Source organism: Thalassophryne amazonica, chromosome 5 (assembly GCF_902500255.1).
Source record: "Thalassophryne amazonica chromosome 5, fThaAma1.1, whole genome shotgun sequence".
Lineage (NCBI taxonomy): Eukaryota > Metazoa > Chordata > Actinopteri > Batrachoidiformes > Batrachoididae > Thalassophryne > Thalassophryne amazonica.
In genome coordinates, this window is record NC_047107.1 from 32,513,018 (window position 1) to 32,540,649 (window position 27,632).

Genomic DNA, 27,632 nt, shown 5'->3' on the forward strand with positions numbered 1-27,632 from the left:
TTGTCTTAAATCATGTTATGTGTGAAGGGGCCCTAACTTTTGACCCCATATACAACTTGAGATTGACCTTTGTTACCATTCTTGCTGTTTTTACCCATAACTCCATAACATTCAGTCTGAGATAGTCCAAACTATAACTAACTTTTTGGAATCTCTATGATCAGACAAATAATCTGGTATAGGTCTCGATATGATTGGAGCATTTTTCATTTTTGACCCTAACCCTACCTGGTTGTCTATTGAAAATTGAAAATTCAAGTGGCCAGTTTTTTGTTTGTTTGTTTGTTTGGTTTTTTTTTTTGTTTTGTTTTGTTTTTCAAAAGAGTCTAAGGAGTATTTGTGCAGAATTTTAAATATGATTGGAGCATCTTTTAATTTTGACCCCTGTGTAATTCTTCAATTGACCCCTACCTGGCTGCTGATTGAAAATTCCAGTGGACACACTGCCTTTCCAAAAGGTTAATGTCTAAGGTGTATTTGTGCCAAATTTGGTGCTTGCATCACCATTTGACGGATTTTTGCATTTATCTGCTGCACTACACTGACTGAACAATTTTATAGGCTAGTATCAGAAACTTAAAATCTGATCTCACAGGGACAGGAAGCCAGTTAAAAGATGCCAAAATGGGTGTAATGTTGTCAAACTTTCTGTCAAAAGTCTGGCATCGGCATTTTGAACCAATTGGAGACCCCTAATGTTGGACTGTGGTAAACCAGAAAATAGAACATTGCAGTAGTCCATTCACAAACACATGAATCAGGGTCTCAGCATCAGCCATAGACAGGATGGGACGAATCTTCACAATATTTTACAGGTGGAAGAAAGCAGTCCTCCTAATATCTCCAATGTGGAGGTCAAAGGTCAATGTAGGATCAACTATTACCCCAAGGTTCCTCACTTTGTCAATGTGATGTATGAGACCCACTCGTGTGTCATACATCACATAACACTTAGCCTAGGCTCCTAGGCTAAGTGTTAGCTGGTCAAATTGATGCTGATGTCTCACTGGAGCAAGAACCATAATTTCAGTCTTATCAGAGTTTAAAAGTAGGAAGCTGCTAGATGTCCAGCTCTTCACTGATGCAAGGCAATCTTCTAAGGATTTTATGTGGATGAGATTACCAGCAGTTATTGGCTGGTAATCTCTGTATAACTGAGTATCATCAGCATAGCAATGAAAGGTAATTCCAAAACATCGCATTATGTGCCCAAGGGGTGCTATATAAAGGGAGAAAAGCAGGGGGTCTAAAACGGACCCCTGTGGAACCCAAAATTTCATGTCACTAAGGTTAGTGGTAGTGTTATTGTACAAAAAACAGACACACGATGGATTTGTTGGCTTATGATATGGTTTCTTACTAATAATTCTTATTGCTTTCATTTGAAGTAAAAATATAGTAACACAGTAGGTCATGTATGGAACAAGTAATGAATAATATAAGGTAATGAATGAGTGTTGGGACAGGAAGTCTTGTGCTTTATACAAAATGGCAATGATCTTTGACATTTGAGATTCAACATAATTTATGTGTTTTCCAACTTAGATTATTGTCAGTAAAGACCCCAAGAAATTGAGTTTCATTTACAAGTTCAATTTATAGAATAAATTATCATACATAAAACCGGTGTGAAATTAAGAAAAGACCAATGATGTGAAGAGTGAACGTGCACTTCCTCCTCTGTGTGCATAGAGTGAAAGTATGCAGTCTCATCTGAGGTGTAAATATCAGAAATATCAAACTTATGTAACGCTATTCAATCAAAAATATTGACTGCGTGTTCTGGCTCCGACACTGTCCAGTGCTTGCATGGACAGTGATAGGTAGGGTTGTAGAAACCGGCACCTTCAGTGCTTTTGTTAGTGAAGACAGTTTTACTGACCTTGACTTTGTGGATGATGCTGTCTTTGTGGATACCCTGACTGCAGCACTGAAGAAGGTGAGTCAGGAATAAGAATGTCTTTTACTGACTTCCTGGACTCAGCCATCAGAAGTGTATCTGTATGTGGTGAAACTGGTGAACTTGTAGAGACATTGACTTATCTCAGCAGTGACATGCATGTGTCTGGGTCCTCTGCCTTTGAGATCGAGAGATGCTTGGGAAGAGCTTATGAAGTCATGACGTCGCTCAACAGAGGTGTGTGGCGATAGAGATATCTTTGCAGGAGGATGAAGGTCCAAATCTTTAGGGTCCTGGTCCTGACTGCGATTTTGGACATGTGACACATTTCTCTATGTATGATCCAGCTTATAGTAGGTGCTTGAGTGTTGAAGATCCCAGTGGCTGGAGAAAGCCACGGAGACACCCATGCTTCACTGGGCTGCCATAGATAGATGGTTATTTTATAAATGTGGGGATGGACTGGTTGTCTGCCTGAACGACTGCCATCCAGGAACCAAGTGTCCTGGATGTGGTGAAGCACGGCAACAAGCCCATGTTCATAGACTTGACTTAGCATTCGATAAACGTACGTATATGAAAAAATGATGATGCTTCCTCAAATCAAACAAACAACAACAACAAAAGTCAAGTATCTTAAAAAAAAACAACCTGTTTCTCTTGTTGTTGCTTTAAATGGTAAAGAGCTGTGACACTCTGTGCTCTTACAGAAAAGCATGCATTTCCCAAAAAGACCTTGTTGGGACAAAACACAAACCATCTCAGCTGGCAGGTCTCCAAGCATACATGCTCTTAACTACAGGGCCATGGCTTCACTTTCGATTTCACATGCATCCTACTTTCATTTCAAGCTTTCGCCTAAAAAAAATAAAATAACATGATGCAGCTGTGAATTGCAGCAGGTGTCAGCTGGGACAATAAAATTTTGAGACCAGGAAAAAGAAGAACAAAGAAGAATAATTTTAGTACAAAGTCTGTCTGTTTACAGTTATTTAACCATGTAGCCGCGCTGTGAAACAAACACAATTCAATGAAAACCTGCCATCTGGTTGGATAGTCATCCATCAGCCTCATGCAAGAAAGCAGGAAAATATGCAAACCAACACTTCTGGAATGAGCCTCTTGTGCCATGTGCATCGTGAAACAACATCTCTGCATCATCTCTGCATCTGGAGTTGGTCTCCAGCTGTGGTTGGATTGTGTCAAATTAAGATAAGACATATTTCATTGTATGTACAATGACAATAAAGACCCTTCTGCTTACCTCAAAGCCAACATGTGAAGGCATAATTAGGTTATATCACCCCCTTTTTCTGTTGGTATGCTCTTGACATCGATTTACAATGTGTTTTACATTTTGGAAAGATTAAAAAAAAGGTAAAAAATTTTTTTTTTTTTTTTTTTTTCAAAAATACCAATGTGCATGTGGACTTAGCAAAAGTATAAAATAAATAATTTCAGGCCAAACTGTGCTGAGTGTAGTGTAACTTCTACTCACCTATACATAGAATTATTGCACTCTGAAATGTTAAAGAAATTCAAATTTGAGAATCTGAGCATGGTAGGTAAAGTACTGTTGTGCAAGTGGCACAACAGTACTTTACATGCATTTGCTTCCAAAATTAGCAGGTCCTAGGTTCAATGATGGAATGATGCCTACTCTCAATGTAATGAGGAATCACATTAGCAAAGGCATAAAAACCCCCACCAAGGAATAATTAATTCTGCACAGTACAACATCTTCAATGTTGGTGTCACATCTTTTACAAGTCTCATTTCTGTACGGTGCATCTGGAAAGTATTCACAGCATTTCACTTTTTCCACATTTTGTTATCTTACAGCCTTATTTCTGCACACAATACCCCATAATGACAATGTGAAAAATAGTTGGGTTTTTTTTTGGAGATTTTTGCAAATTCATTTCTTTAATGTGGCTCCCTGCACTTCCCAGAAAGCACTGCAGTGCCAGCAGGGTTCCAGCATCTCACAGCACATGTAAACAATGGCTAGTGAGGATGTGGATGGTGTTGATCCAGCGAGTTCACGGGCGATTATGATGAGTCACGGACCACCAGACAGCATGTTATTCACAACTGCAAAACAGCAAATTTATTAAGAAAACAACAACAGACTAAGAAATCACATGTACATAAGTGTTGACAGCCTTTGTCATCAACTCAAAATTGACCTGAGGTGCATCCTGTTTCCACGGATCATCCTTGAGATGTTTCTACAGATTAATTGGCGTCCAACTGGGATAAATTCAATTGATTGGATATGATCTGGAAAGACACACACCTGTCTACATATAAGGTCCCACAGTTGACAGTGCATGTCAGAGCCCAAACCAAGCATGAAGTCAAAGGAATTGTCTGTAGACCTTGGAGACAGGATTGTCTTGAGGCACAAATCTGGGGAAGGGTACAGAAACATTTTGATTTGAATATCCCATTGAGCACAAAGGCCTCCATCATCCGTAAATGGAAGAAGATCAGATCCACCAGGAGAAACTTCCAGAAGGACAACCATCTCTGTAGCAATCCACCAATCAGGCCTGTATGGTAGAGTGGCCAGACAGAAGCCATTCCTTAGTAAAAGGCACATGGCAGCCCACCTGGAGTTTGTCAAAAGGCACCTGAAGGACTCTCAAACCATGAGAAACAAAAATCTCTGGTCTGATGAGACAAAGATTGAACTCTTTGGTGTGAATGCCAGGCGTCATGTTTGGAGGAAACCATCCCTACAGTGAAGCATGGTGGTGGCAGCATCATGCTGTGGGGATGTTTTTCAGTGGCAGAAACTGGGAGAGCAGTCAGGATTTACAAAAAGATGAATGCAGCAATGTAGAGCCACATTCTGGATGAAGACCTGCTCCAGAGTGCCCCTGACCTCAGACTGGGGTGACCGTTCATCTTTCAGCAGGACAATGACCTTAACCACACAGTCAAGATATCAAAGAAGTGGCTTCAGCACAACTCTATGAATGTCCTTGAGTGGTCCAGCCAGAGTCCAGACCTGAATACGATTGAACACCTCTGGAGAGATCTGAAAATGGCTATGTACCGATGCTCTCCATCCAACCTGATGGAGCTTGAGAGGTGCTGCAAAGAGGAATGGACAAAACTGCCCAAGGATAGGTGCAACAAGCTTGTGGCATCATATTCAACAAGACTTGAGGCTGTAATTCCTGCCAAAGATGCATCAATGAAGTGTTGAGCAAAAGGGTGTGAATACTTATGTATGCGTGATTTGTTCATTTTTATTTTTAATAAATTTGCAAACTTTTATTAAATTTGAAAAATTTCCAAAAAAAAAAAAAAAGAAGAAAATTTCATGTGGTCATTATGGGGTGTTAGTAGAATTTTGAGGGGAAAAGATAAATTTACTTCACTTTAGAATCAGGCTGTAACATAACAAAATGGACAAAAAAAAAAGTGAATACTTTCCGGATGCCCTGTAGGTTGGAGTGTTGGGTCTTGGCACTGGTATGCATTAGACAATCGGCTGGCTGTGTTGTTTTGAGGTCATCCTTCATGCCTGAGCAGTAATGGTATTGTTGCAGACACAGACCTCCAGCTCCCATATTTTTCTGCTTATGTAACTCTTTTTAATAGAAGATGATAACTCAGACAAAGTGAGTCGTTCAGTGTCTGGAACACTGATTGTATCACCAAATGAGGTCTGTCCTGTGTCTTAAACCTAGTTTTCCTAATGAAATATGGGCTTGAATTCTTTGTTACAAATGCCACAAGGAAACCTCATCAGTCTGCACACTCTCAGCCTGTAGCCTGACACACACATGCACATTACTTTCTTCCTAAGCTGCAAAGCCATCACTCGTACCAGAAGAAAGTGAGAGAAAAAGAAGCTAATCCTTGTAGCCACCTTATTGTTGCTTTGAGAGGGAGCTCATTACTTTCCTTAAAGCTTTACTACTTTTGACCACAGAGGTGGAAAAGGAATCATTTAAATTACTTTTTGGTTTGTTCCTGCTTGAGCAGCAGAAACCGGCGTTGATGTGGAGCTCTACGGTGGCTGTAGTTTCCATGCCAACTCTGTCATTACGGGCCATTTAGCCACTGTGGATGAGAGGTGCCTGGCTCTTGCAGGAGCGGAAACTCCCCCCTTATTCCTCTGTGCCTTTGATGTTGTAACAGCAGGTCTAATCTGTTTTTTGGCTGTGCAAAATGATTTGGAGTGGGGTCTCTGCTTTCGGAAGCTGACCTTCACCGTCACACAGCTCCACAAAGTCTAGCCTATCGCGGCTTTGTGTGACTGGCCGAGTGAGGGAAACGCATGGGACACTCGTTGTTTTGTGTGGCTTTTTCCTTAGTAACAGGGGGAAAGTGAGTGACGTGGACTTTCCTTCTTTGGAATCAAAGTGGAATGGGATAATGGAACATTTGTCAAATCTGCCTGGATTGAAAATTTGGTTTATAACAGTGGGATATTTTGAAACCAAAATTCAGTTAAATGAATAAAAAGCATATTTAAAAGGGACCACAACAAGAGAACTTGAGGAATTAAAAGATACAAATCGGATGTTCCTTCACATCATGTAGTTTGAGTAGCCCAGCTCCATCCAAACAAACAAACATACAAAGTGCATGAAACTCATTACTCCTACATTACGCAGGATTTAGACTGCGAGCGAGTGAGCTCACTCACATGCAAGACGATATTAAAATTTGATAGATGGCATGCAATAATCAATTAACACCCACTGATTGGTGGCTCCTCATGTGGTGACAGGTTCAAAATGTTGGACGAACAAATCTCGACTCAAAATGTATTAGAGTAATTGGAGTAAATGGGCTGCATATATCTACAGATGCTCAAAGTACTTTACACTGATGCCTCATATTTACCCATTCAACCATTCCAGGCCCAACTGCACAGCATTTTGGGAATTGGGAACCTTGTTTATCTGACAGAAAATCAAGGTCTGTCTCCCAAGAATGTTCCCTGTGAATTTGAAGACCCTGGCAGTAATAGGACTGGACTTACACTGAGCACAGACAGACGGACGGACAGAGACAACAGCTTTGCAATACCCAATGGCCATATTTTGGCATCAGGTATTACAAAGTAAATTAAATCAAGGAGCTACAGTATGTTCTGCAGGGCAACAACAATGGTGGGTTACACACTGCTATGGGGCAGCTAATACAGCAAGATAACTGAAGAATATTACTCATCCAAATAACCCCCCCCCAAAAAAAACATTACAGGCATATTATATTGATGTAGCGAGTTTTTCCTTAAGGCTCCTTCACACATAGTGCGAATCTTGGACAACGTTTAGACAAATACGGTGAAACAGCGCAAAACGCTTTGAATTTGTGCACCAAAAAACATCGTGCCGATGGGCAGCCATGCACAATGCTGGCATGACGGTTTGTACACGCGACAGCAGGTCACACTGATGCAGGTGCTCACATTGTGTTCCATGGAATGAGCTGCAGCACATCACACTGGTGATGTGGAGGAAAATGAAATATAAAAACCAGCTGTATAATTAGTGAATATCACTAGGTTGATATACATATAAATAATACATAAAGGGGGATGCAATACAGAACCCTGCGGTTAAACAACCCTGGTAAAAAGAAAAAAAAAAACACTCACAAGATTTAAACCCACACCACCTGATTACCAGATGGCAACTCTACCACTGCACCACAATCACTGTCTTGTAAAAGGGGCGTGAAATGGCTCTAATCAACAAGCAGACAAATGTAAAAAAAAGAAGAATAGCGCTGTGATAACTGACCAAACAGCATTTGCTATGGTGTATTTCTACTGATATGTGAGTGAAAGTAGCATATTTGTCGTACTGTTGGTCTGTCATATGGTCCTGCGGTGTGCAGCTCACTGTCCTGTCAGACAGACGTGACATTCAGATCGCCTTCTGCATGTCCACATAAACTTACGCTCTGGTCCAGCTGGACCTGTCAGTGTGCGCGCTCTCTAGCCCGTCGCAAGTGATATATGTTTTTATGGTTTCGATGTGAGTACAGCAAGCGCACAGGCGTGTCCGTCAAAACATGGTGCATATTCTGCAGCTATGATGTCCAGGAGCAGCCATGTCAACAACTGCCACGCCCCCGTCTGTTCAGAACACAGACCAAAGTGTCACTCTCTGATCAGATGAGATGCGCTATGCCTGCAGGGGGGCGCACAAACCACACACATGCACGTATTAGGGGGAGCGGGGGAGCGCAGCGTGCGACACACACACACTCTCACATATGTTGTGGGGGGGAGCCGACGGCACGCCACATCTCGGCAACTCCACAGTCGTGGGGAACTTAGACGAATTTCACAGCGGGTACGACAGTAGACAGTCTGCAGTCTCTTTTCGTGCCATCAGTGCGACTGGCCGCACATTTTGTAAGTGCCATGCGAGCAGTGTTAGATGTTCGTGCGAGTCACCTGTAATTTGGCTGACACTTGCCACGAGAGGGTGCGATGGGTGTGTGCAGCACACCCTCTGTCATTCAGCCGCTGGTGTGCGCAAATGTTTGTAGCAACAGATGTACGAGGTGTTACCACTGTGTTTGCTCTTGGGGTTGGTAAGGTTTGACCTTACTTGTGTGAAGCGCCTTGAGTCAACTTTGTTGTAATCTGGCTCTATATAAATGAAATAAGTTGAAATTGATGTAGGTAGGGCTATACCACTGTTCCTTCTGAAAGTTATAATTTTCACAAAAGTAGCCATTAATTTGATGTTGATGTGATATTTTAAATGTTTTTCATGACCATGAAAAGGTCATGGTCATGGTCAGACTAGGTATATGTATAATACAATCTTCTTCTCCTGTATGAATATTTAGGTTTTAGAAGCTAACTCCTATAATATTATGTAGTAACTATATTTCTTGTATATGTTGTTTATTATCATTATTGTGTAAATATCACATATACATGATGTCCATTTTCTTGAGCTGCTTGGGTGGGTAGGGAGAGTTCCCATGGGATAAAAAAGCTTTTCAACCTACCATTCCTGGTTCTCAAGACCACGCACCTAAGTGGCTCTACTCTACTCTAGTCTACTCTTCTATTCTACTTTTCTTTTTTTTAGATAATTAGATATACCTTAGTATGCACTAGTAGAGTTCTACTTTAGTATTAGAATATATTATAGAAGACATACCTTACTGAATTTTCATGAAATTCAGTCATCTTGGGGTTAACCTCAAATGTCACAACTCCATCCCCCTTAGTACAATGCTAACATACTCTAGACTAAATCATTGGTAGTTATTGTGTTCACAAAATGCCACCTGTCATGATTCCACTGCTGATCTTGGGAGTCAAATTCAAATGTATCATCTTGGACTGATGTCTTTTTATATACCAGCTGCAAAGAAAACACCAACATTGATGCTAAAACAAAATGTAATTTCACATAAAATCTAATAATGACTTGTTTTTGTTTTGCAGATCCTTTTGATGCTGGGTGTACAACTTTAATATCTGACACGGACCATAACGGACCACATGCAGACTCAGGTGAAGCCGTTTTACATTAAAATGGGCATATTACACATTTGCACCTTGCTGATATGGGTCACCATTCATTCATTTTCAGTAACTGCTTACAGCAATTAAGGGTCATGGGGGGTGGAGCCTATCCTATCAATCATAGGGCATGAGGCGGGGTACACCCTGGACAGGATGGCAGTCTATCACAGGGCCACATATAGAGAAACAAACATATCCACACCCACAAAAACCTATGGAAAATTTCAAATTCACTTGACCTGCATGTCTTTGGAAGTGGGAGGAAGCTGGAGCACCTGGAGGGAACCCACAAAAAGACGGGAAGAACATGCAAACTCCACACAGAAAGGCCCCAGGTGGGAAACAATCCCATGACCTTCTTGCTGTGAGGAAACAGTACTAACCACTAAGCCACCGTGCTGTATGGGTCAGTTTGTAGCCAAATGTATCTCAACAACAGAAAAAACAAACCAAAAACCGAGAAACAATGTTTCTGCGCCTGTTCTCTTTTTAGCGAATATGCCGGTGAGTCACAGAGAATGAGAAACACCTCAGTGGGTGTATCTTACAGCACCAACAGTACTTCCATGTCGGAAGTACTGTTGGAGAATTTTTTAAACAACTCATTCATTCCTCCATCCATTTTCTAAGCCTGGCTATTCCAGTTAATGGTCTGGTTGAGCTGCTAGTCTCTCATAGAGCCGACACAATTAGACAAACACTTTCACACACATTTAACTTCAATTTCGAGTCACCAGTTCACCTGCTAACCTGCATGTTTTTTGAAAGTGGGAGGGGGAAGGTGGAGCATCTGGAAGGAACCTACACAAACATGGGGAGAACATGCAAACTCCTCACATAAAGGACAAAGTTGGATTTGAACCCAAGACCTTCTTGCTGTGAGGCAACAGTGCTAACTACTAAACCACCATGCTGCTCTTTAACAAATATTTTCAGACTGAAATTTTGTTAAAAGATTAGATTTTGCATGCAAAGTCATTGAATCTTGGAGGGGTGGGGGATATGTGACCCTCCACTCATTTTTAAGTGTAAAAAGTCTGGAAAAGGGTCAGTCCCACCTTTTCCTGGCTGAGTGGTTAGCGCTGTTGCATCATGCTCATGGGATCGCTTACCATTTGGTAATATCGGTGTGGAGTTTGCATTTTCTCACAGTGTTCGCTTGGGATAACCTCCGGGTGCTTTGGTTTCCTCCCCCATCCAAATGCATGGAATTTAAATGAATTGGGTACCCTTAACTTGGCAGTAAGTGATGTGTGAATGTGTTAGTCTGTCTATATGTGGCCCTGTGACAGATTGGTGTCCTATCCATCATGGTGCACCCCACCTCTCACCCAATGACTGCTGGGATGCAGCATGCTCAGAGAGTTTGCACTTTGGCACACACAAATGCCAGCAGGGATTGAGCCAGTGACATTCCATCATCCATCAGCCTGCCCGACCAACTGACCACAGTCATTGGTCTTAAATGATATTTGGTTTCCCTATAAGCCAAAATATCTGTCAAAAACTGACTTTGAATGTGCAAGGCCATGAAGTGTAATTTTCTTTTTTTTTTTTTTTTTTTTGGTTTCTGGTCACCCCTTTGAGTCTATTCTGCTTGAGATTTTTTTTTTGTCAATATCCTGAGAGGGAGTTTTTTTCCTTACCACGGTCGCCTGTGTGTTTGCTCTAGGGGTTGGTAAGGTTAGACCTTCTTTGTGTGACACGCCTTGAGGCAGCGTTGTTGCGATCTGGTGCTATTTAAACTAAAGAAACTGAATTAAATTGAATTCTGATCTACTGAGGTAGACTGAAGGATAATTTATGTAAAAAACGTATACAGAGAAGTTTTTTTGTCTAAGATATGCATTTTTTTTCCATCTGTATTTGTGTCTGGTTTCTGAAAGCTTCTGATATGCATGACATGGAACAGTACCACTGGAAATTGTGAGGACAGTGTAGCTAGTAATACTTCAAACAAGACGCAACCTTAAGCAAAGGGACACAATTAAGACAAATAAGAATGGGGGAACATTTTGACACAACGTTTCAAACATAAGCTTGTCATGAATTATTTCATGGCTGCACAGACCTCCTAGGTGTCTGATTCTTTTATTGTAACTTTTTTGGCCATTACAACATTTGACATTGTCAGAAACCTTAAGGATAGTTGGCAGTGCCCTCTAGTGATTGTTTTGCTTAACATCTGTGCCAAAGTAAGGATGTATGCAAGTATGTAGACAGTGACAGATAGATTTACTTACATAAATGGAGCACAAATGATCCTGTTGAAAAAGACACTAATCTCCAACATGATCAAGTACCAGTTTCCATTAAGTTACAGTGTACTTCATGCAGTTCAACCTTGAATATTGAGTTTTTGTACTTGAAACTGTTCTATGAGTATAAGTTGAAACAACAGAAAATATTTGAGTTTTAATCTGTATTTTAACGTAGACCTGTTCATTTTGAGCCTTTTTTGGATACCATGCATGGGTACCCAACAGTGTTGGACAGAAGCATCACTATGGAAACCACAAAGCTAAAGCTGCTAGGCCTGTTGGGCTTTGAGGCTGCCATCAGTGACCCTTTCCCAACCTTTCTGGCCCCAGCTCCGCCCCCTGGCTGGAGAATAAGGAGGCCTGGTGAAAAGGGAGCTAATGGGTCCATAATGATGCTCTCCTGTTTCAGTGCCCCCACTATGCACCTTCAATGAGGCCTTTCTGCACCAGTGGTGAGACAGTTGATAAAGTGGGTGGAACAGCACTTCCCACTGTTTGTACTTTAAATAAATTAGGAGCCTTTTCATCAGAGGTTCTCCCACAGACGCCACATATTCTCTGAGAACAGCTAGGCTGCTAACACATTCACATGACCTCCTATACAAATTGTTGTTTACTCAGGGACAACAGGACGTGGCAGGAGCAAAGTTCACCTACTGTTTGTGCTCCTTCATATTTCAGCATCGTGTGGAGGCGGTGGATGATCCGAATGGAGCCCAGATCATCTTCTCTGGGGAGCCTGGGGGTTCTTCAGGCCAACAATTCCTAACATCCCCAGAGTTGAACCATGAGGTGGTGATATCCCCTGGACTCCCTACTCCTCCTCTGAGCCCTTTTCGCTCTGCAAGGTTGCCGTCTGGAGAGCACAAGGCATGCACAGTAAAATCCCTCATGCAGGAGACTGTCGAATTCAGTTTACAAGTGCTCCTCCCTGTGGAAAAAGGGTGCATCACATGCACCCTAAGGAATTCTTTTCATTTCAGACATTTGTGTTTGAGCTGATGTGTATTCTGTCATTCTTCAGGTGTCAGAGATGAACGGAAGTGCTCCCACAACACCCACTTTTGGATCGTACTATGGCCCCTCACAGCCACATGGTGAGGTTGTGGACTTTCAAATGCATAACAATAGGACTTTAGGTTTTAAACCAAAATGTGTCCATGAAAATGATCAATTTGGTGTGTAAAACAGGACTGTCTAACGGTGTCCAGACTTCTGCCACTTTACCACGCAGTGGCACCCCGACCAGAGAAGAGAGGCTTATTAAGTTCTCAGGAATCGGTCCAGTGGATGAGACTGGGATGCCTATTGCCCCCAGATCAGTAAGTTAAAGATATGCAATGCACAGAATTTTTTAGTTACTTAAATGTTTTTTTGCATGCATTTTTAAGCATCACTTTATATTTTTGCTTACTGCAGTGTCTCACCAGATGTGTTTGTTTTGCTCTCCTGCTCACTTTTGTACACCAGAGCGTGAACAAACCCAGAGACTGGTACAAGAGCATGTTTAGACAGATTCACAGGAAGCCTGAGGGTAAGGGCGCTCCTCCTCCTCCATCTCCTCCTTCTCCTGCTCCTCTGCCTCCGCTGCTCTCACACTTGCTTTGTTCTCCAGAGAGAATTCCTTTCTGTAACTGTCAAGTATAATAGAAATGATCCCGCAAACAGATTATTATACAGGGGAAAAAAAGACATGATGAAAGAGAGCTCAAATGTTATGTCATTTCTTTTCAGTAGGTCTGACAACAGGCTTCCTTTTTATCTCAGCTCCTTCCAAACCTATCTCTTCACTATATGTTGCACAACAAAGCAGCCATGCTACGCTGTGCACACCTGATCCCATGAAATACTCAGTTGCAAGACTGTTTCGGAACACCTGGAGCTGCACAGTCATTCATGTACAGCCGGAATTGTGTACTTGGAAAGCATCTCATGTAAAACCAGCACCAAACCTGAATAGATACAAGGAAGATAGTGGCCGATCCCTCTCACCCAGGACACAAACTTTTTGTTACCCTCCCCTCTGGTAGACGGCTGAGGACCAACAGGACTAAAACCTCAAGACACAAAAACAGCTTCTTTCCGTCCGCAGCTAGACTTATAAATAATGCCAGAAACTCCCACCCCCACCCCCACTCCCACAAAGTACAAATTAATCATCCCTGTACTGTTCATCTGCATGCCTGCACAGCCCCATTCCACTATATTTATTTGACAGTAAATTTAGCTTTGCCCATTTGTCTATTTGACTCCTTTACTTCTTATAGAACAATTTTTTTTCCTTTTCTTTTTATTATTGCTTATGCACCTATTACTTCTTTCTGCCAGTCTGCTCTGTGTAAGCCTGATCCCATCAGATCTCAGAAACTAACCAGTGCAACATCTGGTTAGTACTTGGCTGGGAGAACTCTTCAAACCAGCGGCTGTGTGTGTTTCTCCAGGTGAAACTGGAGTTGCGTCAGGAAGGGTATCTGGCGTAAAACTTGTGCCAAATACCAATGCGGATCTGGCTGTATCCGCTGTGGCGACCCCGAACATTAACGAGAGCAGCCGAACTGACAACAACATGCACATATTACTTCTTACAGAAGTATATGTAATTACTATATATAATAGTATATATATGATGAAATCTGATGCTACGTAAACTCACGGTGGTGTTGATTGTAAAAAAGTATCAGGTCTGAGTACTGTGTCAAGAATAACTGTTGGAATGTAAGATTATTCAATAGGATACAAGAGAAGTCGGCCCCAGGTATGAAGTTGGCCCGGGGCTATCCCAACCTGTGGGGTTCATCGGCCCTGAGGAGAACTCGGCTCCTATACAGTGCAAGTTAAAGATACTTGATCAGCTGCTCCTCCGCGGTCATGTAACCTGTTAAAAAAAATCCTTCCCTGTGCAGCTGTGAACCCAGTGACCCGACACTGAACATGATGTGAAATATTGGTGCAGATTGCTGAAATTATGATTTTGCTTCCTCAAGTGAAATAATTTGGGGCCGACTTATCCAGGCCGACTTCACACCTGGACCAAGTTCTCCTGAGCTAAGTTCTCCCGGGGGCCGAGATCTCTTTTTACCACTTAATACAGTGAGGCCTAATTTTAGACAGATACATCACTGTAAGGGAGTAGTGAAGCACTGGAAAGAGATGTGCATGTGTGTGATTTCATCACATTTGTGTGTAATTCAGTACTGCAGTATACAGTGCCAAAACATTCCCCACCCCATTTGTTTTGCAGAACCTGAGCTGGAGGATTCAGAGCGGTGGTCAGTGAAACGTAAGTGGAACCACATTGTTGTGCTAGTTGGCGATGCCCTGAGAATACCAGCACAAGCAGAGGAAAAATGGAGTCACTCAGTGAGCCAGTCCAAAAATAATTTTCAAAGTACTGTTACCCCTGAAAAACTCCTGCATATCCAGGTCTGAAATTTTTGGTTCTTAGATACGAGTGAGGAACAGTGAGCCTCCAGTGTTGGGCCATTTTGCCATCTTTGAACATGCTCCTTAAACCAGCAATATTGGCTTCAGTGGCCATGAGGACTCCGTAATTAGCAATAAGGTTTCACAAGCAACTTCATGTCCCTGACTGTAAAAGTCATTTAACACGTAAAGATGCCACCATGGCCCAAGAATAGGAGGGTCACCGATCCTCAGCTGCATCAATCGAAAATCTAATTTTCAGAGCTGAATATGCAGTCGTTTTTACAGTTACTTACAGAAATTTTGTAGAACCACTGGCCCACTTTCTGACTGACGTTAATCCAACGCTTGCCCTGCTAATCACTTGAAACAGATTTGCACTGATCCATTGATCCTCCAAACACCCAGGTCTCCAAACACCCGAGAGCACAGAAGACAGAACTGAATCAGACAAGAGGCTCTTCACGCTGTCACCATATGGAGCCTTACCAGACTGGTGAGTACATGCACATTCTTTCTTCATTGTCACATGAAAAAGCATGGACTGAAAAAAGGAAATGGCAAACAACTCATGACAAGGCTCACGCGGACGGGTTAACATTCAATCAAATTGGCAACTTTGGGAAATTTTAAGAAGCCTCCATGTAACCTGAGTTGTATGTGTGTTATCATCATGGGAACATGTTAAATCAGATTTGAGTCATATTCTCCACCTCAAACAACCAGTAAGGGCTGCTAACTGGCAGAGTCTTCATACAACCATCAGGGGGCACTAAAAGCCCACCTCAAAGTTTTACAGTTTGAAAATATTTATATGTGTACCCACTTTAAAAATAGTAATATCACAACAGGGACAGACACTAATGTTAAAACATTCATCAACATTTTAACATCTCCATTGTGGTCCTATAACCTAGTGAGGGGATAATTAAGTGGCACAAACAGGATAAACCAAGATAAGAATCACGTGAGCCATCACAGTTCCCATAATCCCACCATTCCAGGAAGATTTTTACTACGATGGGATTAAACTACAGCAAATTTGAAGAGAAACCATATGTAAACTAGAAGAGCTGTCAGAGAACATTTCTCCAGAAAATCTGAATGAGTTCAGAGGAGTAACTGTTTTTTTAAGGATGATTTCTTAAAATGTGGCCTTCACCTTGTGAAAATACAATTGTTGGGGACATATTGCTGCATGTTTTACTTTGTGTTGGGTCCTCTAAGTGAATTAGGGGGCTGGTATTAAAGGTCAATGTCAAATATGATACAACCCCTGGCAAAAATTATGGAACCCTGTAAATTTTCATCCCCAAAACTAACACCTGCATCAAATCACATCTGCTTGTTAGTCTGCATCTAAAAAGGAGTGATCACACCTTGGAGAGCTGTTGCACCAAGTGGACTGACATGAATCATGACTGCAACATGAGAGATGTCAGTTGAAACAAAGGAGAGGATTATCAAACTCTTAAAAGAGGGTAAATCATCACGCAATGTTGCAAAAGATGTTGGTTGTTCACAGTCAGCTGTGTCTAAACTCTGGACCAAATACAAACAACATGGGAAGGTTGTTAAAGGCAAACATATTGGTAGACCAAAAGTAGGTAAAAGTAGGTTTTACAGGTTTTCTATGTCAACAACATTTTATTGAGTCTTAAACTAAATAAATATGAAATTGGTCACTGGATCCTAGATCTCTGGAAATAAATAAAGTCTACATTGTAGATCCTTGATCTCTGGACATAAATAGGAATAAACAAAATCTGTCATTTTTGTCAAAAGCATTTCCTTCCAGACATTAATGGCATGAATGTCACTCCACACCTCTGAGCTGAGCTCTTGCAGGCGGCTGTACTGCATGTCACCTTCAATGTAATTCATAAAGAACACAGGACGTTTCATTTTGGGAGGAAAAAAATATTTTGGTCTATTCTAGTTTATTGTTTGTATTACAACATTTGGAAAGAGGTGTCATTTGATTAAAGCAGCGATTCACTTTGAAGTTAATAATTCCGGCAGGACTCTAACTTGACTCTGCAGAGAGCGGTGCAGCATTTGGAGCTGTGCAAATGGAACGGAGGACGATTCTCATTTCTTGCCTGCAACAAGACAAGAGTCCCAGTTAGTGACTTTAATCCACACAAAATGGCTCAGGATTGACATCTTTAAATGGCTTTGAGAGGGTTTAAGAAGTGAACTTGCAGTTTCTGAAAAGCAGTGAAGCAAAGAACCAATGAAGCAGTAGTTCGGAGCACTGTTTCGTTGGTTCAAGCTTCAAAGCGGAGCCATTACAGAAGCGATTGATTACAGACCTGAAGCACGGCCTGCAATCAGTGTAGAGAAATAAGCCTGTGAGCAACAGACTCTTACAAAAAAAAAAAACAACAACAACAACTCTGTTAACGTGCGATAAAAAATTGAAGGCGTTAATTAATTGATGCGTTAATGCAATAATAATGCGATAACTTGCCCAGCCCTAATATATGCATATAAAATGTTTTGAAGGTTAAGCCTCGGGTTAGGTTAGGCATAAGAACATCCTCTGGTGCTGTGTACTGTCACGTCCACCATACTATGGAACCATCTTTGGTTCCAGATGGAAACCATGCAGGCAGACAACCAATCCATCTCCATCTCTCAAAAGTAACCATCTATGTGTCCTGCAGCCAGGTGAAACAGGAGCACCGCGTTTGCTTTCTGCAGTCATTGGGTTTCTAAACAAGAAGGCACCACATTACCAAAATGGCATAGCTGACATTCTGTCCCAATGCAAATGCTACTCCTCATCTGAGTCTCCTTAAGTAACTGTTCATTTGACACAAAGTCATTCTACTGGTACTTAAGGATACTCTGAAATGACTGAAGGCATTCAGTCATTGCGTTGGGTCACTGACTAGTGTCCATGTCTCACAACTATACAGTGAGGCAAAAAGCAAGGTCCAAAAGACTTGCACCTTCATTCTCCTGCAAAGGTATCAGCATTGTTCAAGAAGAGAAAAGCATCCTCATGACTCCATCAGCTCCTCCAAGGATTCTGTGTAGGCTCTCAGTTGTCCAGGTGGTTTCCATAGTAGAGAAGCTTGAATCTTCGACTGGACTGGGTTGCTTGACACAAGGACATTTCGCTTCAAATCGCAGAAGCTTCCTCAGCTAAAATTCTTGCTCTGGTGGTCTGACTTCTGTCTTGACTCTTGTAGAGAAGAATAATCAAGAAGTCACAAAAGCTGGAGTTTTAAACCTAACCAGACCCCTCCTACCTAGAGGCAGACTGCTATAGGCTGGTGACTAAACAATAGCTCTAATTAGCACCTATTGTGCTCTAGTTAACACCCTCCTAATGATAGGGCAGCTGTCCCTCTCCTGATGGCTCCCTTGATGACTCTGCTGATGATGTGAATGACTCATTACCATGAACAAAAGACTGAAACTGCTGTGACCTGAGTACCCCATTGTAAACAGGGGATAAAGCGTGTCTCAGACCCTCTCCCCGGTTAAGGCTAGGTTTCAAACATTTCACAAAGAATGCCTCCTTGACCCCTCTCTCAAACCATTTCTTCTCTCTGGCTAATTTCTGTCTCAAGGTGTTAACCGGTTTAAAGTAAACTGGGATTTTGTGCTGTCTGAAGATCCTCTGTAGTTTTTCCCTTAGTCCTGCTAAATAAGGGAGAGACACTCCTCTTCTTCTTGTCTCCGTCTCCTGTCTATCTGGTCTCTTTGTTCTCTGGGACTTCTGCACTTTGTCCAGGGACCATCATGGGTAAAGTCAGAAGCCAGAGGCAGAGTCAGAAGCTGGGGACCTCCTACTAAGAGTCACAGCAGTGCTGAACAGTGCTAAGCCTCCTCCGTCCAACATCACAGGAGAAGAACAGAAAGCTTTGTCAGCACTGCAAAAGGACCAAAGCATCCTTATCCTGCCAGCGGATAAAGGCAGATGCACGGTGGTCCTGAACACATCTGACTACGAGGCCAAGATCAACAACTTGCTCAGTGACTCCAATACATACGAACGTCTGAATAGAGACTCCACGAGCGGCTATAAGAAGAAAATCATTAGCTACCTCCAAAACCTGGAGAAAGAGGGACTCATCAACAGGCAGACATACTACAGACTGTACCCTGGGGATGCCACTCCGTGCATCTGTGGACTGCCCAAAATCCACAAACAGGACGTGCCACTCAGGCCTATTGTATGTAGCACAGATTCCATCACGTACAATGTGGCCAAGCACCTCAAGTGGATTTTGGCTCCTCTAGTGGGTAACTCAGAACACCATGTGGAGAACACACAAGATTTTGTGAACAAGATCAAGGACCTGCAGCTGGAGGCAGATGAAACAATTGTGTCTTTTGATGTGACTTCGTTGTTCACCTGCATCCCCACCGCTGAGGCTGTCTCAGCTGTGAGGCAGAGACTGCTGGAGGATGTGTCTCTACTTGAAAGGACCAAACTCACACCAGACCACATCTGCCAGCTCTTGGAGATCTGTCTTAACACCACGTATTTCCTGTTTAGGGGGAATTACTACAGGCAGATTCATGGCTGTGCAATGGGGTCTCCGGTATCCCCCATTGTGGCCAATCTGTACATGGAGCGAGTGGAGAAGACAGCCTTGACGTCTTTCACGGGCATCTCTCCCAGTCACTGGTTCAAATATGTTGATGACACATGGGTTAAAATCAAGCAACAGGAAGTTGAGGACTTTACAGAACACATCAACTCGGTGGACGCCAATATCAAGTTCACACGTGAGGATGCCAGAAACAACCATATAGCCTTCTTGGACTGTGATGTTACGATTGGAGAGAACAGGCAGCTCCAGACAGGGGTTTACAGAAAACCAACTCACACTGACCAATATCTGCTCTTTGGCTCAAACCACCCCCTTGAACACAAGCTCGGGGTGATCAGGACGCTTCAACACAGAGCCCTACAGGTGCCCACAACTGCAGAGGGAAGGGCTAAAGAACAACAACTTGTCCGGAAAGCCCTCACAGTATGTGGGTACCCACGATGGACCCTGGACAAAGTGCAGAAGTCCCAGAGAACAAAGAGACCAGATAGACAGGAGACGGAGACAAGAAGAAGAGGAGTGTCTCTCCCTTATTTAGCAGGAGTAGGGGAAAAACTACAGAGGATCTTCAGACAGCACAAAATCCCAGTTTACTTTAAACCGGTTAACACCTTGAGACAGAAATTAGTTCACCCTAAGGACAGGATCCCTAGTTACAAACAGAGCAATGTAGTGTATTCTATCAGATGTCAGGAAAACTGTAACGAACACTACATAGGTGAGACTAAGCAACCTTTACACAAAAGGCTATACCAGCACTGCAGAGAGGGCACCAGTGGAACTCAGTCTGCAGTTCATCTCCACCTTAAAGACACTAACCACACGTTTGAGGACAAGGAAGTTAAAATATTAGCCAGAGAGAAGAAATGGTTTGAGAGAGGGGTCAAGGAGGCATTCTTTGTGAAATGTTTGAAACCTAGCCTTAACCGGGGAGGGGGTCTGAGACACGCTTTATCCCCTGTTTACAATGGGGTACTCAGGTCAAAGCAGTTTCAGTCTTTTGTTCATGGTAATGAGTCATTCATGTCATCAGCAGAGTCGTCAAGGGAGCCATCAGGAGAGGGACAGCTGCCCTGTCATTAGGAGGGTGTTAACTAGAGCACAATAGGTGCTAATTAGAGCTATTGTTTAGTCACCAGCTTATAGCAGTCTGCCTCTCGGTAGGAGGGGTCTGGTTAGGTTTAAAACTCCAGCTTTTGTGACTTCTTGATTATTCTTCTCTACAAGAGTCAAGACAGAAGTCAGACCACCAGAGCAAGAATTTTAGCTGAGGAAGCTTCTGCGATTTGAAGCGAAACGTCCTCGCATCAAGCAACCCAGTCCAGTCGAAGATTCAAGCTTCTCTATTCCTCCAAGGTGTTTCTTCATCTCAAAGATTGAGGAATCAGACAAGCCAGTGTTTCCCAAGCCTTGTCCTCTGAACTCAAAGTAATTCAATTCAGTTCACTTTATTTATATAGTTCCAAATCACAGCACCACAATTCAGGTTACAAGGGTCAGGTCTAACCTTATCCACCCTCATGAGCAGGCACATTGGCAACAGTGGTAAGGAAAAACTCCCCCAGGAGTTTTGACGGACTAGCACCTGGCTACTTAGCTGTCCTAATCAAACCCTATCTACCGGCTCAGGCTTTGCATTCTCAGGACTACTTTGTCTTCCTAGGGTGAATAAAAAGTGTGCAGTCCACAGAGCCTTCTCTTAATGTTTGCCTGTTTTGTGGAATGATCTCTCTGCGTCAATAAAACAGTCATATTGTGTACTTACAAGTCTACTTTCAAGTCTAGACTTAAGATGCATTTATTCTCCCTCTCGTATGGCTAGCATACTGGCATAATATGGTGCTCTGCTTCCTATCCCTTTAAAGTCATTTTATTTGCAATGGAATGGGTCTCGGCCTCAACTTTATCTACAACCCCAATTCCAATGAAGTTGGAACGTTGTGTAAAGTGTAAATGTTTACACTCTCTGTTTGAGGTATGGATGGCGTCACATAGGATTACAGGACTGACGGATCCAAACCGCAAGGAGCCAGACTGATCTTGAGATACAAGGCCTGAAGCAGGTGCTGCATGCTGCAGTCTGCATTTGAAAGTGACCCTGTCGTGGGAATAGGCCCACTGACGGCGTGAGGAATGCCGGATGACCCCTGCCTGTGGTGCTAACACCTGCGTCGACTTCTCATCTTATTTATATTATGATGTTGTTTGATTTCCTGTTTTCTGTTTCTTCAGCTTTGTAAAACTTTATAAACACATTGTAATTGTTAGAATGGCCTAAGCAGTGGGTCACCCCTTTGAGTCTGGTCTGCTCGAGGTTTCTTCCTCAATATCATCAGAGGGAGTTTTTCCTTACCACTGTCACCTGTGTGCTTGCACCAGGAGTTGGTAAGGTTAGACCTTACTAGTGTAAAGCACCTTAAGGCAATTTTGTTGTGATTTGGTGCTGTATAAACAAAAGAAACTGAAACTGACATTTTGAGGAAGAAACCTTAAACGGACTAGATTCAGGTAGTAAAACGCCCAATGAGCAACCTGACACACAGTCCATTACAAGTGGCAAATGCTCATCATCATGTGACTTGACTTGAGACACCACAGGATCAGTCAGGGGGTTGCTAGATGGACACTGTAGTGATCCTCCAATGTACAGAAATCAGCAATGTAGATCTCACAATATCTTGTATCACAGCACCTCAGACAAACAGAGAGCAAAAATCAATCAGCTGGGTTATAAACTTCCAGGAGCAATATTTCACAGAAGTAAAAAAAATGGACAGGCTGCTAACTTGAGTGTTGGCTATGTTGTCCTAAATTTCATTAATAAACCCAGAATTTAGATATAGTGAGACTGAATCCAGCTCTGTTATTATCAGCATAAACTTTAGGATGGAGGAGAACTCGATATATGCAAATCTATATTTTCAGCTAATCTGCAGTTGACTGAGCTGATCTGCTCTGATTAGTTCAAGCACAAATGGAAAATGTGTCGTACTTTGGAACCAAAGAACCAGGATTTTGAAACACTGAGATAAGTGAATGTCTCTACAAGTTTGACACTTTCATCACGACCCAGTCTCACAATATTAGATCATGATACCATCAAGAAAATGGACATTTTGTGATCGAGCAGTTTAACCTTAACACCCTGTGGAGGGTCTGTCAAACAGCCCAATGTCGTGGCAATTTACGGTCTATTAGATCATGATACCTTCATGAAATTAGACCATGACACCATCACAAAAATCTACTACATTTTGTGATGGGGCAGTTTAACCATAACTCTAACACCTCACGGAGAGTCTGTAAAACAGCCCAGTGTCGTGGCAGTTTGTGATCCATCACAAAATTTGGCCATGATACCATCATGAAGATTTACTACATTTCGTGAGGGTATCACAATCTAATAGATTAGATCACTTTACACGATGCCATAACGAACTGCCATGAGACTGCTTTGTTCACCACATGCTAATAGCCAAGTCCAAGATGTCGCTGATGCTAGTGTTGATCCAAGTCAATCGCAAACCCAATGCGCCAATTCCAGTCTCAGCTTCTCACATTCCCATTGATCCAAAAATATCACAGAATCATCCAGAATCATCCATGAAAACAGTAAACTTTTTCTTGACAACTAGAACATCTAGCTGCTGATTTCCACAACCTGAGCCCAAAAAGCAAGCATTGAACAGTGTAGGAGAACAGAACACATCCCTCACTATTAGTGATGGCCTGCAGTTGACGCTTTATCTGAGAACCCGCCAAAACCCATAGGAACTGGGGCAAAAGATGTGGGTCAGACAAGTTTGGATTTGCTGTTCGAACAATGAAGCCTTGATTAAGTTGCAGTCAGTGATATATGTGTGTGTGTGTGTGTGTGTGTGTGTGTGTGTGTGTGTGTGTGTGTGTGTGTGTGTGTGTGTGTGTGTGTGTGTGTGTGTGTGTGTGTGCGCCCGTGCACGCCTGTGTGTGCATACTTTGTGATGTCATGTTTCAGGAGTGAGGATGTCGACAAATTAGCAGACCCGGGAAAAGAACTTCAACCAAAGAGTATATTTGAGTTTGAGCCTGGACAGAGCACCGCCTCAGAAAGTCACAGACAGGTACGCTCAGCCTCACTCACACCACAAACACAGAAGCTTATTTGAGTAATTGTGTTACTTGTAGACTTTTGTAGGATTGTTCTGGGTGTGTTGCTTTGTATGGTTTTTAGCATTTTCCCAGTGTGAAGTGCAAGAACATGTTTGAATAGTAAGTCCTTACATGTCAATCAGAAGGTAACTAACTGGTTGAGAAGTTGGCAGCAGTTTCTGTGTCGCTTCTCACAAGAGGATCTTTGCCAGTGGCAGTAAAAAAGTACAGATTTAAGTATGTGTTGTAGTTTGTTGTAGTGCACTAAGTGAGCAGCCTTTTGTGCACAAACACCAGGGGACTCATTTATAAAGCATTGCGTAGAATTCATACTAAAGCCTAAATGGCATACAAAAAAAACAAAAAACAAAATAAAATCAGACTTATAAAACCATTCATATGCACACCCAAAAGCAAGACTGTCTCTATAAATCATACACCACCCTGCTCAGCGTGCCGCTCTCATTGGAGCGACATCTCTGCTATTTTGGCATTGTGGGATAGCTCGCCGGACTAGTTTCGACTGAGCCAGCGCTGAATTTGCCGACATGAGAAGATGCTGCTGGATGAGTGTGAGTACTGACTTACGATCATTTAGGCGTAAAAACACACGAGATACACAAGTTCTTGTGCCAAATATACTCCTGATGTTTTTGTTACCCATGAAAACGCACTATCATCGCAGGTCTCGGAACTACTTTTTGCGCAGGAATTCATCAAGCACGTCGGCCGCGGGCGTGTACTAACACAGAATACCCAGAAACTGGTTAGTTATTCGGCCAAAATGAGAACGTCCACTTTTAGCTTGCCATAAGCTAAGCTAGTGGCGCTCGTGATTTTCAGCATGAATATTCTTGAATATTCATGCTGAAAATGTGTAATCATGGCAGCCGAAGGAAAAGCAGAAAAATAGACTTTTCTTTAACAAGCTTCAACAAGCTCACCACAAAAACTGGTGGAAAACATTTCAAATAACAGAATAAGTAGACAATTATTTATTGTTACAGTTTCCAGAATTCCTTGCGCTGTGATTGGCATAACTGTGCTGCCCTCTTTATTAAGATAAAATCTCTCCTAATGAAATTTGTGCAGTGAAAATAACATGGGCCTGTTTTATATATAAACTTCCAAAAGGGAAATGATTTGTTTCATGCCAATAGCAGCACACAGGACTTCACACCTTGTCCAAATAATCACAATAATCCGGTCATAATGATCCACTGATATATATTTACATTTCAACAACTGTGATGAACGCTGGTGAGATATTGTGTGGTTTGATGTCAGATATGAGTCAGCTTATATTTAACAGTTGAACAGTCCCTATGGAATAATTATGGCTAACTATCACAAAAAAGATAATTACATGAGGCCATCAAAATATGACCATCGGGTAATGCAAAAGTTTTGCGTCCTTCTGTCTGTCTGTCCATCTGTCTCACCTCAGCATACATCCAGTCCTATTACTGCCAAAGTCTTCAAATTCACAGGGAACTTTCTTGGGATACAGACCTTGTACAAGTTCAAGGATGGCTAACCTTGGCCTATTTTAAGAGCTATTTTAAGATGTTAAAAAGTCACATTCTGTTTCATATTTTATGCTATGAATCATGTAAATGCAAATCCATTTTTTGAGGGGCGGAGCTGACAGTCAATCAGAGTAGAGTGGCACTGTGATGTCACTGGCTGGTCTCTCTCCTGCACTCTGAAACCACTTTGTTTATGTGTAAATATAACACGTTTCTAATATATTATGCAAAAGCTAGCAAAAAATAAACACTTTTAATACTGAAAACGCTGTTTTTGTAACCTGGTAACACCTCTGGCGTGATTTACAAGACATTTCACAGATGTTAGCGTGGTGACATCACTGGCTGGTCTACCTAGCTGCTAAATGTGCTTTGTTTGTGTGTAAATATAACCTCTTTCTCATATATTATGTAAAAGCTAGCATGACATAAATTCTTCTAAAAATGAAAATGCTGTTTTTGTAACTTGATAACACCTCTGGAGTGATTTACAAGACATCTCGCGAATGTCAACGTGCACACGCATCACACGCCGTCAAAGTTAACTTCCACTCTTGTCAAAAGCTCATGTATGCACACACACTTATCCTGCTGCAGATGCCATTAAATCATAAATAAAATATTGTTTATAATTGAATGAATAATTGATTGAGTTTATTCTGCAGCATCAATTAAAAACATACAGAGGTGAATGTATCAATGATACACTGATAACACAATGAAGTATAAAAGCTTATTTCCATGGTGGTTCTTGTGAACTTATGTGACAAAAGAGGGGCTTGAATGGACATGTACAAATTTTACATAAGACAAAAGGATCTTAATAATTAATGTAAAAGCTATATATACTTTGCATTGGGATACCAATTAAACAACTGCAAATTATAAAAAAAAAAGACAATACAGACAAGACAATATGGTAAAGTACATGAATTTGTGACGTGTCTTATTAAATAGAATTAAATATAAGAGTTACGACTCACGAGCACATGCCATCATTATATGTGTAATCCTGCCACTCACATTTTTCCCACCTGGCTTCACTTCACCATCTGCCAAATGTTCGTGCACATGAGTTACAGTTTGTGTACACATACGCACATTTTCATGTCTAGTTTGTTTTATAAATCACAACGTACGTGACTAAATTGTCTTGTTGTGTAAATGAGACCCCTGGTGCGTATGACAGCAGTGGCTCTGAGGTTTTACAATAGCTCTTGCAACAATATCCCAAATCTGGTGCAAGCTGTTCCTTGTTTGTGTGTGCCTGTAAAGAAAAGGAATCTTTGTTTCCCCTCCCACATGGGAGGTGAGGTGTCTTGTGATTCGCATTATATTGTTCACCTCTTGCTGTGGGCAGTGGCTCACAGAATGGAGACATGTTTTGTCTTGATGGCAGTGGACAAAGCTCTGTTCCCTGGATGGCTTTTATAAAATCACTGTCTACACAGACCACACCAGGTGTGTGTGAAACAATTGTCATGAATGTAAATCCCAGCTGAGTCAGTACATTTCTCTATACATATCTATCCTGTTGCGCTTATTTCAGAATGTTATGACAGAAAATGTGTTAGAAGCCAAAGTTTAGAAAGCCCACTCGCCTTATGTTGCAGCACTTATTCAAAGTCATAGAATTGGGTGCCTAAGAGTCCGTGATTGTGCATACAAACGTGTCGAAATGAATTTTCTTCAGGAGGCAGCAGGACTTACCCTTAGAAAAGGGGTGAGGAGCTGGACATTCGAAAGGAGAGTACAGTGGAACTGCTGCTCCTTCCTGCTGAAAAGAGCAGGGAGTGTTTCAGGTGTATGATTAGTATCCTCCTTCTGTAGGCATGTCTTTGAAACTCTTCTAGGCATGCCCAGTGGGGAAGAGGCCTTGTGGTAGACCCTTGAACATGCTGGATGGAAGGTATTGTCGGGGTAGAAGGTAAAGAACACAATGATTCCAGGGGTAATCAGAGTTTACCAGAAGAATGCAGTAATACGGACAGCTAAGACACCGCACAGTACCTCCAAACACTCATGCTTCTGGTAGAGGACCCAAGGCTGAAGGAAACACACTTCAAGAGGAAGTAGCTGGGAAGAGAGACCAGCAAACTACCTTAACTGGCTGGATAATGTCAGGATGCATGGACGGGACTTAGGAAAAATAGTTAATTATATTTTAATGAATGCTGCTGAAACCACAGAAGAGAAGCTGATGAAAACTTTATCGCAGGTATTATCTTATTGAAACAACAGCAGATGCCAATGAACAAAGTCTCACAGCAAATGTAAGCTATTTTAAAT

The 27,632-nt window shown here is 42.0% G+C and overlaps 1 protein-coding gene across 7 annotated transcripts in view; it reads left to right on the plus strand.

Moving 5' to 3' along the window:
• sorbs3 (sorbin and SH3 domain containing 3) overlaps nt 1-27,632 on the plus strand; it is a 118,998-nt gene that overhangs the window by 41,666 nt on the left and 49,700 nt on the right. For 4 of the 7 annotated variants that reach the window (XM_034169920.1, XM_034169919.1, XM_034169922.1 and 1 more), the window contains exons 2-9: nt 9,348-9,416; nt 12,371-12,559; nt 12,714-12,786; nt 12,881-13,011; nt 13,160-13,223; nt 14,931-14,969; nt 15,521-15,608; nt 23,681-23,810. In XM_034169920.1, the coding sequence (XP_034025811.1) occupies nt 9,405-9,416; nt 12,371-12,559; nt 12,714-12,786; nt 12,881-13,011; nt 13,160-13,223; nt 14,931-14,969; nt 15,521-15,608; nt 23,681-23,810 (726 nt within the window). In that variant the 5' untranslated portion in view covers nt 9,348-9,404. The remainder of the gene's footprint in view (nt 1-9,347; nt 9,417-12,370; nt 12,560-12,713; nt 12,787-12,880; nt 13,012-13,159; nt 13,224-14,930; nt 14,970-15,520; nt 15,609-23,680; nt 23,811-27,632) is intronic. The other 3 variants (XM_034169921.1, XM_034169923.1, XM_034169925.1) reach the window with 1 other exon arrangement.